At 55.1% G+C, this 14,592-nt stretch overlaps 4 protein-coding genes across 4 annotated transcripts; 2 read left to right on the top strand and 2 right to left on the bottom strand.

Moving 5' to 3' along the window:
* Window positions 1-1,541: 1,541 nt before the first annotated feature.
* MgTLP1 (Peptidase, trypsin-like protein) lies at window positions 1,542-4,691 on the top strand (the record flags this gene model as incomplete). The annotated part of the gene is made up of 1 exon (XM_003851631.1): window positions 1,542-4,691. The coding sequence occupies one exon, from the start codon at window positions 1,542-1,544 to the stop codon at window positions 4,689-4,691; it is 3,150 nt and encodes a 1,049-aa protein (XP_003851679.1).
* Window positions 4,692-4,819: 128 nt separating this feature from the next.
* MYCGRDRAFT_100626 (uncharacterized protein) lies at window positions 4,820-8,229 on the bottom strand (the record flags this gene model as incomplete). Its single annotated transcript, XM_003851624.1, has 4 exons — window positions 4,820-4,857; window positions 5,863-5,866; window positions 6,882-7,770; window positions 7,831-8,229. The coding sequence occupies 4 exons, from the start codon at window positions 8,202-8,204 to the stop codon at window positions 4,820-4,822; spliced, it is 1,305 nt and encodes a 434-aa protein (XP_003851672.1).
* Window positions 8,230-8,440: 211 nt separating this feature from the next.
* MYCGRDRAFT_86683 (uncharacterized protein) lies at window positions 8,441-10,789 on the top strand (the record flags this gene model as incomplete). Its single annotated transcript, XM_003851632.1, has 1 exon — window positions 8,441-10,789. One exon carries the CDS (start codon window positions 8,441-8,443, stop codon window positions 10,787-10,789), a length of 2,349 nt encoding a protein of 782 aa, XP_003851680.1.
* Window positions 10,790-13,424: 2,635 nt separating this feature from the next.
* On the bottom strand, window positions 13,425-14,063 carry MYCGRDRAFT_43593 (uncharacterized protein; the record flags this gene model as incomplete). The annotated part of the gene is made up of 1 exon (XM_003851623.1): window positions 13,425-14,063. One exon carries the CDS (start codon window positions 14,061-14,063, stop codon window positions 13,425-13,427), a length of 639 nt encoding a protein of 212 aa, XP_003851671.1.
* Between the last annotated feature and the right edge of the window lie 529 nt (window positions 14,064-14,592).

The following is a 14,592-nucleotide window of genomic DNA, read 5'->3' as shown; positions in this document are numbered from 1 at the left end:
CTCATGCTTTCGGATCAATGCCGGCGTACCACACCTGAACCAAAACCAAGAAGTACGGTAGTGCATAGCCCCTTGGGCATGTCAACGGCCTCATCGCACCAATGCGATCTCTCAATCAACTGCCGAAATGTGCTCAGGTTGTACCGGAAGCTGCGGAATCGCAGTCAACGATTCAATGCGATACATATTGACAAGACAAGGACATCAACAGGCCTTGGTCAGACGATTCCCTCGCAGACAGGCCTACGACCTCGTGTCGGTATTTGATGGTATTTGATGGCCGGCATTGCGATGAGTCTATATAATGTGGCAGTGCTGCCCGCCTTGACCTTTGTCTTTCTCATCCAGAACGACCTCCTTCCACACTTGACAGCATTACCTCGTGCTACCTGCGGGTGCCTACTCTGTCGACAACCCTCACTCGAGCTACAACAACATCAAGCTACAACAACATCAAGGATGAAGATCTACGCCTTCCTCGCGCTCGCCGTCGCTCTCGGCGTCAACGGCTTGAGTATCAACAGTCGGAACCCAAACGACGGAGGTATCGCAGAAGACCGCGGCAAAGGGTCTTCTTGCGGTCACCGTGGCCGTACGTGTGCCTATAAACAAGCCTTCAGGCAGCAATGATACTAATTACACATTACCCAGACATTTGCGGTAGCTGCTGCCCAGGTCTTCAATGCGAAGATGTTGGGGCCCCAGACGGCAACAAGTATTGTGTGTAATCAAAGAGAAACCGGTCGAAAATGCGGGTTGGAATTTTCAACTGTGGGCAAGACTTTGGCTGGAGACCGAGGAGGAGATCAGGTTGCTGATGACGGCTTACCTTTGTTCTTCGCCGGCTACTGCTCACGACTGCTACACGCACCAGGCGACTGATGAAGATTACAATACACAATCAGAATGGACATGGTTCTTGCTGCCCTCTCAAGTTTCATTCTCGTCCCATTTGAGTCCTGTCATTATGGTTAGATCTCATGTCACCAGTGCTCTGGCACACATCTGCCGATTGCGGTCGTCTTTCGGAGGCGCAGGGTATGCTGAGCGTGTAGTTTCTGATCGGTATATGTGTCGTGGTATGAGAAAGAGAAGATGTCTGTAAGGTGAAGTCAGGAGGAGGACTCCCGTCAAAGTTTCGGTTCCGTGAAGCTTGGACTCGTCTCCAGGATTCTCACGTGCATGTTTCTTTCCCGAGTCCTCCATCAAAGTCACTGCTTTTCCAACCAAACTCTGCGATTTCCTCCTCCATTCCAGGACGACGCCCCATACACCTTCGTCCTGTCTATATGCTCGCTGGTAGTGCCTGTTGTCGGACGCTCTCATCGCTGTCTTGGAACGTTACCCTCCGCCCATTGACGACTTCCACGTTTTCGACTTCGACATACTCGATAACACACCTGCTGCGCAACGACAATCTCGCACGACCTCACCCGATCCGCGCATCGCAGACATCGTCCTACGCAAACAGCCAACACATCTCCAGATCTCTGCGTTACCTTCGCCATAGACCTACATTACCCACCTCCCGATCCCTTGCAATGGAGCACGCCCCCAAGCGAAAGCAACCTCCGAGTTCCACAGCCTCAGATCGACCTGCGAAACAAGTGCGAAGACCAGAACCTGCAGATATGGAGAATGGGAGCTCAAAAGGATTGGGCAATGGCGTGGTGACCTCTGCTGCGGATACCCCGAACGGCTACGATTCGCCTGAGCAGGATGAGATGGACGAGGACGAGGGTCCTTTAATACCGGCCATAGCCACCGCCGATACAGCAGAATGGCAGGCGACGATTGAAAAGGTCGTGCGCAATGTCGTCAGCATTCATTTCTGTCAAACATGCTCTTTCGACACGGACTCGGCCATATCAAGCGAGGCAACCGGTTTCGTGGTGGATGCCGAGCGCGGATACATTCTCACCAACCGCCACGTGGTTGGAGCAGGGCCGTTCTGGGGTTACTGTATCTTTGATAACCACGAGGAATGCGATGTCTACCCAGTCTACCGCGATCCTGTCCACGACTTTGGTATTCTGCGCTTCGACCCAAAGGCGATCAAGTACATGCCATTGGCATCCCTCGTCCTGCGACCGGACCTTGCAAAAGTTGGATCTGAAATCAGAGTGGTGGGAAACGACGCAGGTGAAAAGCTCAGTATTTTGTCGGGTGTGATTTCAAGGTTGGATAGAAATGCGCCGGAGTATGGAGAAGGATACAGTGACTTCAACACGAATTACATTCAGGCTGCGGCGGCGGCTTCAGGTGGATCTTCAGGCTCGCCGGTGGTGAACATTGATGGATTTGCGGTGGCGCTACAGGCGGGTGGAAGAGCCGATGGAGCTGCGACGGATTACTTCCTCCCCTTGGACAGACCACTGCGAGCACTGGAATGTATAAGAGCTGGAAAGCCAGTCGAAAGAGGGACGATTCAGACACAGTGGATACTCAAGGCATTCGACGAGTGTCGTAGATTGGGACTGACCAGCAAATGGGAGGACCAAGTACGAAAGCAGTTCCCGAAAGAGACGGGTATGCTGGTGGCAGAGGTCGTCTTGCCGAAGGGACCTGGACACCAGAAGCTCGAGGAGGGAGACGTCCTGTTGAAGGTCAATGGTGAGCTGCTCACACAGTTCGTCCGCCTGGACGATATACTGGACAGCAGCGTGGGAGGCCAGGTCAAGCTGTTGATTCAACGAGGAGGAGAGGATATGGAGGTCGAGCTGAGTGTGGGTGACCTGCACGCCATCACACCGGATCGATTCGTGTCAGTCGCAGGAGCTTCTTTCCACAATCTGTCTTACCAACAAGCACGTCTGTACGCGATTGCAATCCAGGATGCAGGAGTGTACTGCTGCGAGGCATCAGGCTCGTTCCGGTTTGACGGATCAGAATACGGCTGGTTGGTGCAGTCCATCGATCAGAAGCCAACCCCCGACCTCGACACATTTATCGAAGTCATGAAAAACATCCCTGATCGTGCCAGGGTGGTCGTGCGTTACAAGCATCTCCGCGATATGCACACCCTCAACACCAGCATCATGCTTGTCGACCGCCATTGGCATAAGAACATGCGAATGGCTGTGCGCAATGATGAGACTGGTCTGTGGGACTTTACCGATTTGAGCGAGCCTCTTCCACCAGCGGACCCGGTGCCGAGAAAAGCCAATTTCATTTCGATGGAGGGCGCGCAACATAAGGCTGCCGTGTCAATCGTTCAGTCTTTCGTCCGAGTATCCACAAGCCTTCCCGTCAAGATCGATGGCTTCCCGAAAGCACGAAAGATTGGCTTCGGTCTGGTGATTGATGCGGAGAAGGGCCTGGTCGTGGTGTCCCGCGCGATCGTTCCCTACGACATGTGCGATATCTCGATCACCATCGCCGACTCGATCATCGTGGAGGGCAAAGTGGTCTTCTTGCATCCTCTTCAGAATTACGCCATCATCCAGTACGACCCCAAGCTGGTCGACGCTCCAGTGAAGTCGGCCAAGCTCGCCACGAAATCGATCAAGCAGGGAGAGGAGACCATCTTCTTCGGCTTCAACCAGAATCTACGACCTGTTGTGGCGAAGACTGCGGTCACCGATATCACGACTGTTGCCATCCCTGCCAGCGCCTCGACACCTCGCTACCGTGCCGTCAACCTGGACGCCATCACCGTGGACACGTCCCTCAGCAGCCAGTGCGGCAGTGGCGTGCTCATCGCTGAAGATGGCACCGTCCAAGCCCTTTGGTTGACCTACCTGGGTGAGCGCAATCCCCACAACAGCAAAGACGTCGAATACCACCTCGGGTTCGCAGTCCCCGCTCTCCTCCCCGTCGTCGAACAAGTCCGAAGCGGCGCCAAACCCAACCTCCGCATCCTCAATCTCGAAACCCAAACTGTCCAAATGTCCCAATCCCGCATCATGGGCGTCTCGGAAGAATGGATCGAACGCGTCGAGCGAGAAGACCCGCAACGCCACCAACTCTTCATGGTCCGCAAAGTCGATGCCGACGCCGGTGCCGCCGACCAAGACCTCCCTCCTTCCACCTCCCCTGCATCCAACACCACCTCCTTCGAAGAAGGCGACATCATCCTCACCCTCAACGACCGCCTCATCACCCGCGTCTCCGACATGGACCTGATGTACACCTCTCCCTCGCTCACCGCGCACGTCATCCGCGCCCAACAACCCCTTACCCTCACGGTCCCCACCGTCCCCACCGAATCGCTCGAAACTTCCCACCTCCTCGTCTTCTGCGGCGCTATCCTCCACCGCCCTCACCACGCTGTACGCCAACAAATCAGCAAACTTCACTCAGACATCTACGTCTCCGCCCGTTTCCGCGGAAGTCCGGCGTATATGTATGGTTTAGCGCCGACGAACTTCATCATGGCGGTGAATGGACGCCCCGTCAAGACGATTGAGGATTTCAAGAGGGAGGTCGAGGGGATTGAGGATAATAGTTATTTTCGATTGAAGGTCATGACGTTTGATAATGTTCCTTGGGTGGCGACGTTGAAGAGGAACGAGCATTACTTTCCTACGGTGGAGTTTGTCAAGGATGAGGGGGAGAGGGAGGGGTGGCGGAAGGTGAGTGTCGGGTTGAAGGGGAAGAAGGAGGGTGGCGATGCGGATTTGGGGAGTGAGGTTGCGATGGTGACGGATGAGGGGAATGTGGAGGTTGATGGGGATGAGGTTGTGGGATGAAGAGGGCGAGGTGGGAAATCATTATAATATGTGCTCGATGTGCTCAACGGAGGCATAGCGCATGTACAACACGCGAGGAGATGGAGAGCATAGAGCAGAGGATAACATAGCAGGTATGATATGTTAGACTATCGTATCTGAGGTAGCTTGCCGACGCTTCGGCAGCCTGATTCAAAAGTCGCTGCAGCACTCTTCAGTGCACTCTTTCCTCCTTTCGAGACATAGCTCGCCGGTACAGACGCGGCCGTATGTGTCGAGCTCACAGAGTCGTGAAAACCGTCTCGCCATCCGCGTAGGTGTGTGTCACACTCCTCACCATGAAGGTAGCGGCGGGTGCGTCATCTGGGAGAGACGAAGAGTCGTCAGGGGTAGATGAAGGGCTGTCCGTCTCGCTGGCGCCGTCGTCTGTCGTTGGCTCTGCACTAGCTGAAGCGCTATCTGTCTCACTGGCACCGTCGTTGGTCATCGGTTCCGCGGTAGGCGAGCCGTCCGAGTCTGCCGTGTTGGTGGGATCATCAGACTCAGTAGAGGAGACGTCGGTAGGCTGGATAACCGAGCCGTCGTCTGTAGTCGTCGCATCGCCAGGAATAGTCACAGTAGTAGCCTGCGCATTATTCGCACCAATCGTGCTGTGCGGCAGACCTCCCGGCGTAGTCGTCTCAATCTGCTGCGTAGGCACTGCGTTCCCCGAGCTGACCGGCAATCCACCCGGCGTCGTCTGCTCCGCGACGTTGTTCGCGCCAATCGTGCTGTGCGGCAAGCCTCCCGGCGTGGTCGTCTCAATCTGCTGAGTAGGCACTCCGTTCCCCGAGCTGACTGGCAATCCACCCGGCGTCGTCTGCTCCGCGACCAACCCATTGACGGTAGATGTCACCACCGACTCGGAAGGTTCGCCGTCGGTCAGACGCACACCTTGCATTTTATAGCACATCCAACTCTTCGCGGTGTCGTTGAAGCCGATGTCCTGGAGGTTGGAGTAGCCGGGGTAGATCAGGGGTTGAGATTGTTGACCTTGGCAGTTCTCGTCGGCGTAGAGGAAGCAGATCTCGTTCGGAGAGGGGCCGGCGGAGAGGACTTGGGAGGTGAGGCCGTCGGGGAGTTTGGGCGCTGGAGGAGGGAAAGAAGTCAGTGAAGTGTTCGGTCAGCCATCGATGGATGGAGCCACGCATACCGCACTGTCCGCTCGGGTTGCACAAGTTCAGGCCCTCACCCTCCCAGCCGATGGCGCTGGTCATGTAGATGCACGTCTGATCGTCGGCAGGCTCCCATGACGAGTCGGTCACGGCGCTGTCGAAAGTCGTCGATGAGACTGCCGCCGTCGAAGTGATCGAAGGCACGTTGGCGACTTGAGGCGGGTCCTGGTTCGAGTCTGCTGGCTGCCACTCGTCGCGACGGAGAGGCGGTGCCGCGGTGACGGAGAGGATGGCGGAAGCCAGCACAGCGGTGATGGCGATGATCTGCATGTTGCTGGTTGAGGAGTTTGTGGTCGATTTTGGGTGGGACGTGAGGAATGTCTTGAGGATAATGATTCCGAGGGAATGCGGGTGAACGGAGTGAAGAGAAGTGAGAAAGAATCGAGGTCGTTGTGTTGTCGTTCTGAGTCGAGGTGAATGGGAGAAGGAGAAGATGGTGAATTGAAGAGGTGGACATGAAAGGAGATGAACTTTTTCGTTTGGTCACACAGACATTTCGGGCAGCTGCGTCGACAAACGCGCAAGGTCCCGTGTTCAAGGGAAAGAAAGGAAGTAGCCAACCGAGCGAGTCAGGCCAAGTAAAAGACGAGAGAGATCTAGAAAACAAGATCAGGCGTATTGGGTATCTCTCACATCATACAAACTGTTTGCACGATATCGTCCTCCTTCGATCGTGAACTTCATCCGTCGCCAGGCTTGCCGACGAAAGATCCCATGCCGAGCGGTCGGCCGGTATCTTGCCGTCGCAGCTGCTCTCACGGTCAGGTCTATTGCGCCTCGTTGCCGCAAAAGAGGAAGGACAAAGCAATGTCCATGCTCGAAACCCTTCCCGAAAATCCTCCTGCCCTCATATGCCATCCTTTGGCTCAGGGATTGGCTGAACGTCCGGTTCCTCGAACTTCACCTTCTTCCCATTGCCATTGCCATTTCCGCTCGTCGTAAAACCCTCCGCGACGTCCACCTCATCAATGGCCTTTCTCTTGCCCTTGCCCTCCACCACAGGCTCGACATTTTTCGCCTTCTTCTTCTTGACCATGCCGGTCAAATCGTTCGCTTGTGCTGTCGCATTCGCCAATCGCTTCTGCGCATCCGCTTTGCTCTCCCCCAGCATCGCTCCCAACACGCCTTGCAGCGCTGCGTCAGCACCTCCGTCTCCCATTGGACCCAGCGCTCCACTCTGCAACGCCGACAGACTCTTCGCTGGCTTGCGGAGGTCTTCCAGTCGCTGCTCCATGTCTGCTACCATTTCCTTGACATCTTTGATGTCGGCCTTTGCGTCCTTCAGCTTGCTCTCGTCCTTCAGCTCAGCCAGTGCTGTCTCCTCCTTCGTGACTCGCGCTCTGCACGACGCAATCGCCTTCTCCATCTCCAATGCTGCCTCGCCGCGCATCTCCTCGTTCACTTCTGCCACGGTCTCACCACCATCTGCGTTTTCAGAAGTGGAGGTTACGCTGGCGAACTCCAGTGCGAGAGAGAGCTTGTAGTGTGCTTCCGCGACCAGGCTGGACTCAACAGGGTAGAGTGTTTGTTTGAGAGTGAGAGAGTCGCGCGTGTCGGAAATGGCGTCTGTGAAGCGTTCGTTTTCGAGGGAGATCTCTGCTTGGAGGTCATGTGTGTCGGCCAGGCGCTCGCGGAGGATTCGTAGTTCTGTCGATGATTTCGCAGCGACTTTGGACTCCTCGATCGCGGCGATTTTGCGTGAGAGCAGAACTCGTGCCATGTCGAGAATCTCGTAGGCCGTCTGAAAGTCATCGTCCTCTTCCTCTGCCTCACCAGCCTCACCCTCCTCGCCATCCGCAGCATCCGAGTCTTCAGAGTCTGTCCAGTTCTCGTCGCCCGTAATTTGAAAATAAGGCTTATTGGCTGTGTCGTCCTCCTTCTGGAAGCTGTCCTTGTTCTCCACGGCCGCCTCAACCACATCCTCCGCCAGCTTTTGCTCCCCAGACTTGATCGCATCGCCAATCAGGCTGCTGCTGCCCTCACCAGCGTCATCATTCGACTTTGTGACCTTTCTCTTCTTCCTCTTCGGCTCTTCGTGACTCGCGACCTTTCCACCCAGCACATCTGATTGCGACACTGCGAGATGGTACAAACATCGGCCGTACTGGTAGAGCACGTCGGCGTTTTCGAGCGACATTTCTCCGTTGACTTGATCTTGAACCTCTGCCGCTTCGCTGTATGCTTCGGCCGCGGCGCTGTAGTTCTTCAACGAGTATTGCTGAGTCGCTTCGGCCTTGAGCTGGTCGAGTCTCGCTCCCAGACCGGCTTCGGGGAAATTGTCTTCGGGCGCCATGTTGGCGGTCGGTTCTCCGTCAGCCATGATGATGATACGCTTTCGAGGGAGTGCGTGAAGTATCTGTTGCTGGTAGATGATGGTCAGGATGCAGTGTCGCAAAAGAAGTTGGCTCGTGGTACTTTCGATTGAGCTCGGACCATGTCGCGTTCCTCTCCCCTCGCGACGCGTCAAACTTTAGATTGACATCCCACTTCGACCACCAACATGTGAAAGGCAGCGAACTTGCTCGACTACATCCCCCTTCTCATAGGACCGACGACATGGCCACCGATACGACCGCATACTCCTCTTCGCCGGCCTTCGCGACACCGCTCCACCCTCTCCCCAACAACGCCGCCACACGACCAATTCCTCCTCCGCCAGCCTTCAAACCCTCGGTCTCGACAATACTCCCGATTCTCCTCCCTCCTCCGACTTTACGACCTCTCGCGTTTCGTACATTCACAAAGAAGCACAATCTCACACTCCACTCCACAGCTCTGCAATCGCTCTCAACGTTCATTGGGCGACATTGCGGATCTTCCTGGCGAGAAGAAGGGACTGGAGAAAAGGTCCTTGAAGAAGTCGCGAAACTATGGAAAGCAGAGACGGGACCAGTAATTGTTGAAGATGGCGACCGACTCAAGACCATTCTGCGGACTTTGGAGGGCAGTATGGTTGGAGGAAGAATCGGTGCAGCAAAAAGCGGAGGACCAAACAGCCTGAGTCTGAGCAGGCAGACAAGCTTTGCGTTTGGCAACGACAGTGCCGTTGACTTGACCGATCGGCCGGGTCTTGAAAGAAAGGGGAGTAGTTTTGGACTTAGTGGTCTGCGAGTGGACTCACAAGGAGAGGAGGAGGGAGAAGACGAAGGACGAGATGCTCGGAGCTGGCTGAAAGTGGTGTCAGCGTTTGACCAGCCACGATTCACATACGATGTCGATAAGAAGCACTTTCTGTCGATCTCAACAAAGCCGAGCATGTTCCCTTCGCCGTCACATAAGACGAGGGTGTTCAAGGAGAGGTATAACATTATTCAGCAACGACTGCGGCGGAACCCGATCTTTCAGGCGCCGAGCTTTTCAGCGGGACAAAATAATGGAGTGGTACGAAGGAAAGGAAAGGATGCAGCGGCGAGAGAATTCTACAAGTTGACGCCGATTGCGAACTTGCTGGGAAGAGGAGGAAGCTCACATACATTACTGGGCATGCTTGTGATCGCACCGACAGGAACGCTGGCTCTGAACGACCTCAGTGGCAGTATATCTCTGGACCTCCAACATGCAACTCCCATCGGAGGAAGCGTTAGTGACGCATACTTCTGTCCGGGAATGATCGTGTTGGTGGATGGAGTGTACGAAGAAGACTGGGCGGGAGCAGGATCAAGCGGACTGGGTAACACAGGGGGTGTCGGAGGATCGATTGGAGGAAGATTCGTTGGGTTTGAGATTGGCGGACCGCCCGTCGAAAAGCGAGATGTCTCTCTCGGCATCAATCTCGCATCTGGAGATCAAGGCGGAGGGTTCGGATGGATCGACTTTCTTGGTCAAGGCTCGGATCGGGCAGTTGGAGCCCGGATGAAGAAGTTGGAACGCAGGCTCATGGGACCGGAAGCCGAGACCAACACGACCACATCTCAGAAGACGGTCATTCTTTCAGAAGTCACGCTCGATCAGCCGTCCACTCTTGTCGCCCTCCGGAAAGTCCTCGAGCAGTATGCGACAGCAGAACAACCGCCGATGGCCTTCATCCTCACGGGCGACTTCTCCAGCAAAGCCGTGATGGCCGGTGCAGGCACAGGCTCGATCGAATACAAAGAGCTCTTCAACGAACTCGCCGCTCTGCTCGCCGACTTCCCAACGCTCCTCCGCAGCTCCACCTGGATCTTCGTGCCCGGTGACAACGACCCTTGGGCATCATCCTTCAGTGCAGGAGCAAGCACTCTGATCCCTCGAGAAGGCGTACCAGAGCTCTTCACAAACCGCATCCGCCGGGCCTTTGCAACCGCAAAGACCGAATTAGGCGCCGCGAAGAAAGGCGAAGTCGACGGCGAAGCAATCTGGACCTCAAATCCCGCTCGCCTAAGCCTCTTCGGCCCAGCTCACGAAGTCCTGATATTCCGCGACGACATCTCCTCCCGTTTCCGTCGAAACGCCATCCGCATCGGCCAAGCCGTACAAGATGAAGTACCCCAACACCCTCAAACCGACGCCGACAACGACATCACCATGTCCGGCGCCCTCCCTTCAACAGAAGACTATATCCCCGAAAACACACCCGTACCTCTCCCCGGCCCACTCGCAGCAACACCCGAATCCACATCCCTCGCATCCGCCAAACGCCTTATCCTCTCTCTTCTACCTCAGTCCACGCTCTCACCTTTCCCGCAAACTATCCGACCGGTACACTGGGACTATGCACCTAGTGCACTGTCTCTCTACCCGCTACCGCATACGTTGGTCCTGGCGGATGCTGAGGAGGCCGCGTTTTGTATTACGTATGAGGGATGTCATGTTGTTAACCCGGGACGACTGGTGGAGAAGGGAGGGGGGCGGAGGAAGAGGGTGGGGTGGGTGGAGTATGATGGGTGGACGAAGAGGGGTGTTGTAAAGGAGGCTTGGATTGGATAATGTGCGTGAATGAGGTGGCATGAACGATGTGTACAAACCAATTCTCATTTTGGGAAGCATTGTTGTGCTTGTCTCGTTGTGGTGTTCTGTGGAATCAAGTTCATACTTGTGGCCACTTGCTCGAATCAATAGGAGCATCTAGCTGAGGCGGATTTCAGCTCTCGCGCTGAGCTGAAGGCCCAAAGCTGGTGGACGCTTCGGTGCATCAGAAGCGCAGCAGTCTTGTGCTATCGCAGTGTTCTTACGCATCATCGGGCGCTTTCCGCTTCCTTGAACCAGCCTCCTCGGCGCTCAAGGCGCACGAAGAACATTTTCTCCGCGCTTCAAACCCGGCCTTGGAGATGACGAGTTTTGCGTATTCTTCATGAATGTGGAGCGTCTGCCATGCGTCACGTCGGCTCACGATGCGCGCCAATCTCTTGTAGGTGGCTTCTGCGACAATCTCGCGACCCTCCTTGAACAGCTCCACCGATGACGCATTGCCTTCTTGAGCCTTGACAAGACGAAGAAAGATGCTGCCCAACTCAACCGTATATTCGGCCTGGAGGAATCCACGCGAAATTCAGAACTCGAACGTCCGCAAAGCCATGAGCCCAAGACGTTCAATCTCATACTGCTGCGTGGTTAATAGATCGTTCGATATTATCACTTGTCTGATGGAGTCCGATAGCATACCTTTCTGGCCGCGACGATGAGTTCCGCGGCATCCTCACCTCGCGAGCGAATTCTGTGCTGGCGGCCAGGCCCAACTGAAAACTGGTATGGCTCTTCCAGCCATGCAATCGGCAGGCCGTAGTGGTGTCGTAGCATAGCATCCACCACTTCCGCAGTCTCCTCCCAGTGGACTGTGCTTGGTCTCGACTGTCGGAAGTCCTGGTGGCAAGCGTTACGCAGAGCAGCATTCTTGGGACAGACAACGCTCCTGTGAACTTTGAAGGTCTTTGTGGCGGTGACAATGGATAAGTCTGACCATTCGCCGTGCTCGTACATGCTGCGTCGTGGTCAGCCGGAGGATCGTGGAGCATGCTGTAAAGCGTGAACTTACTACTGAAGGCAGGACACATCTGAAGCTTGACCGGTATCCGTCGCTGCCGCCATGGTGGAGAAGTGCCGTTGTGGTAATGGTGTTGTGTGTGAGAAGGATTGAGACTGGCCGAGACAGAAGAGAGATGTGGACCGCGAGTGAAGGGATCCTTCGGAGTGTCACATGTCAATCCACGCGCCCAAGGAGGTGAGATCGCCACGAGCAGAAGAGATGGCATCTGACAGAAAGTACGCAACACGGTGGACCGACGCACATGCGATTCTTGAGAGTAGGCCAGGCTGGGCGGCCAGCAGGAAGTAGATGGAGAGCCATGACGCTCGTAGTCGTTGTACACGGCTCCATCAATGCCATGTCATTTCGGCGTGTCTTTCGCGCACAGAACTTGAGCACACTCCTCAGTCGTCTTTCTCCAGAGCCGGATGCCGCGATCATTCAGCAGTTCCTCAGTCATCGTTCTCCAAAGCCGGATGCCGCGGTCGTTCAGAAGTTTGGGACTCGAACGAAGCCGATGTCCACCACAGCACCAGACGTACATACTTCTCGTTGGCGTGAAGTCTCTCGAAAAGCTTTTCATCTTTGACAATAAGTCTCATGATTTCGTTGGTAGACTTCGCAATAGCCACCCGACCGCTCGTCCTGTACGGCTCGGTTTCAACGGAAGAGAGGAATAACTCGCCCATAACAATGAGGTGTTCCGGTTGGATTTCTGTGCGGAAGATAATGCGAGCAAATAAAGCGTAGGCCTTTGCCCCGAGGACCGGAATATCGTACTGTGCGAAGTCAGCAATCTGCAGCTGCTTCTGAACTAGGAACGAGAACTACCTTATCAGCCGCGATTAAAAGGTGTATAGCGCCCATTCCCCACTCGAAGAGGATCTCCGTCTCATCGAAGTAGTCAGGTTGTAGCCAGACGACCGGCAACCCGTACAAGTGGCGAAGGATAGCATCTACGACCACTTCGCTCTCTTCGAGCCGAATCGTACTCGAAGCCGTTTCCTGGAAACCTCGAGTACAGGCGGCGTGGAAGAATGGGCATTTGTGGCACACAACGCTCTTGTGTACATTGAAGGTATTTGTCGCGGTGACGATCTTCAGTTCTGGTCATTCTCCTGTCTCGAACATGCTGCCTCGGGTTAGTAGAAGGTCGCATTTCGCTCCTAGCATAGTTGTCAGCTTACTGCTCTAAAGCTGGAGTCGACTCATCATCCTCGGACGATGTCTCGGACTTCACAATGGTGCTGGCAGGCATGGCGGATGCGAGGTGTTCGTGAAAGGAGGAAGTGGCGGGGTCTGCTCACAATGTGGCAGGTTGTGTGGATCTACAGGGCACCCCTGACTCCGACGACATTTGTGCTACAAAGTCGACAGGTCTTCTTCACAGAGGCCTGAGACAATCCTTCCAACTACAAAGCTCTTCTTCTCACCCTCTAGCGCCACCCTCCACTCACAACCTCCTCCCACCCCTTACTCCTCCTCCCCAACAACAACCAACCCCCACCCCTCCAACCCCCCCTCCATCCCCTCCCTCACCCAAACCCTCGACCTCTCCCCCTTCTCCCCTCCAAACCCCTTCAACTTCCACGTACCCTGTCAAGCAAAGCGTACAAAGTCAGCCAACATCATAAACACATCAAAATAGACGAAGTCACGAAGGCGCCGGTGGGACAACCTCCTACACTTCGATTTTCTTACCCTATCCCTCCATCCCAACTTCTCAAAAACCCCATTACTCGCACGATTCCCCACTGCACAAAGTCCCACCACCTCCTTGACACCCAATTCCCGTTCCGCGTACTCCAACATACCCCGTGAAGCCTCGATGGCGAAGCCTTGCCTCATAAACGCCGGTAGGATCGCGAAGCCCAAGTCCGGCACAGTCGGATTCTCGGGCGTCGGGGGTCCACGGTTGAGGGAGATCGTGCCGATATACACTTCCTCCTCCACTTCCTCCTTCCCATCCCTTTCCTCCGAGGTTGGACTTGGCCTTCTCAGGGAGAGCAAATAACTCCCAAATCCATTCCTCACATATTCCCCCTCAAATCTCTTCTCGATATATTGCCTAGCCGCTTCCCGAGTAACAATACTCGTCGCGTTCCCTCCATTCGAAGCGATGAATTCGGGGGTATTGAAGAGGGTGACGATGAAGTCGCAATGCGTATCATTTCCCGATTCGAGGTAGGAGAGGTTGAGACGGGGGGTTGTGGTGAGGAGGCCGGTGTGGGATGACATTTTGAAAGGAGAATTGTTGAGGGGAGCGGAGGAGGGTCGTACAATTGTGGTAGAGACGTCGATACCTTAAGATGGCGGCGATGAGTGAGTCACGAACGCGATGGCTGGCTCGAAGGATCATTATGGTGTTGGACGGTGTTCGGAAGAGCCAATCATATGCCAAGACGTATTATGCTGATGGTATGTGGTAGACCGATACAATGAAGCAAAAGAAACACTCTTGAATCTTTGTACAGTGGCTTCATTGCGTTGACTATTGTGTACATCCTCCACTCGCAAGGCTCCACAGTCCCTCCAGCTCGACCCATATATACAAACACGTCCCTCCCACGCCTCATCGAACAACCATTTCACGATGCACGCAGCCACGCAGTCCCTTTCCAACTTGAAGCCGCCGTCGCATTGCATAGACTCGTTGCGTCCTCCCCCTCAAAAAATAACCCCCTCCCCACCCGGCCCACACTCCCCAAACCCCCCTCCTCCTCCTCCTGCACCACCCACCCCCTCAACCCCACCCATCTCCCCTCCC

Source organism: Zymoseptoria tritici, chromosome 6 (genome assembly GCF_000219625.1).
Source record: "Zymoseptoria tritici IPO323 chromosome 6, whole genome shotgun sequence".
Taxonomy (NCBI): Eukaryota; Fungi; Ascomycota; class Dothideomycetes; order Mycosphaerellales; family Mycosphaerellaceae; genus Zymoseptoria; species Zymoseptoria tritici.
Note: the sequence above shows the minus strand (reverse complement) of the source record. Positions and strands in the feature narration are given on the sequence as shown.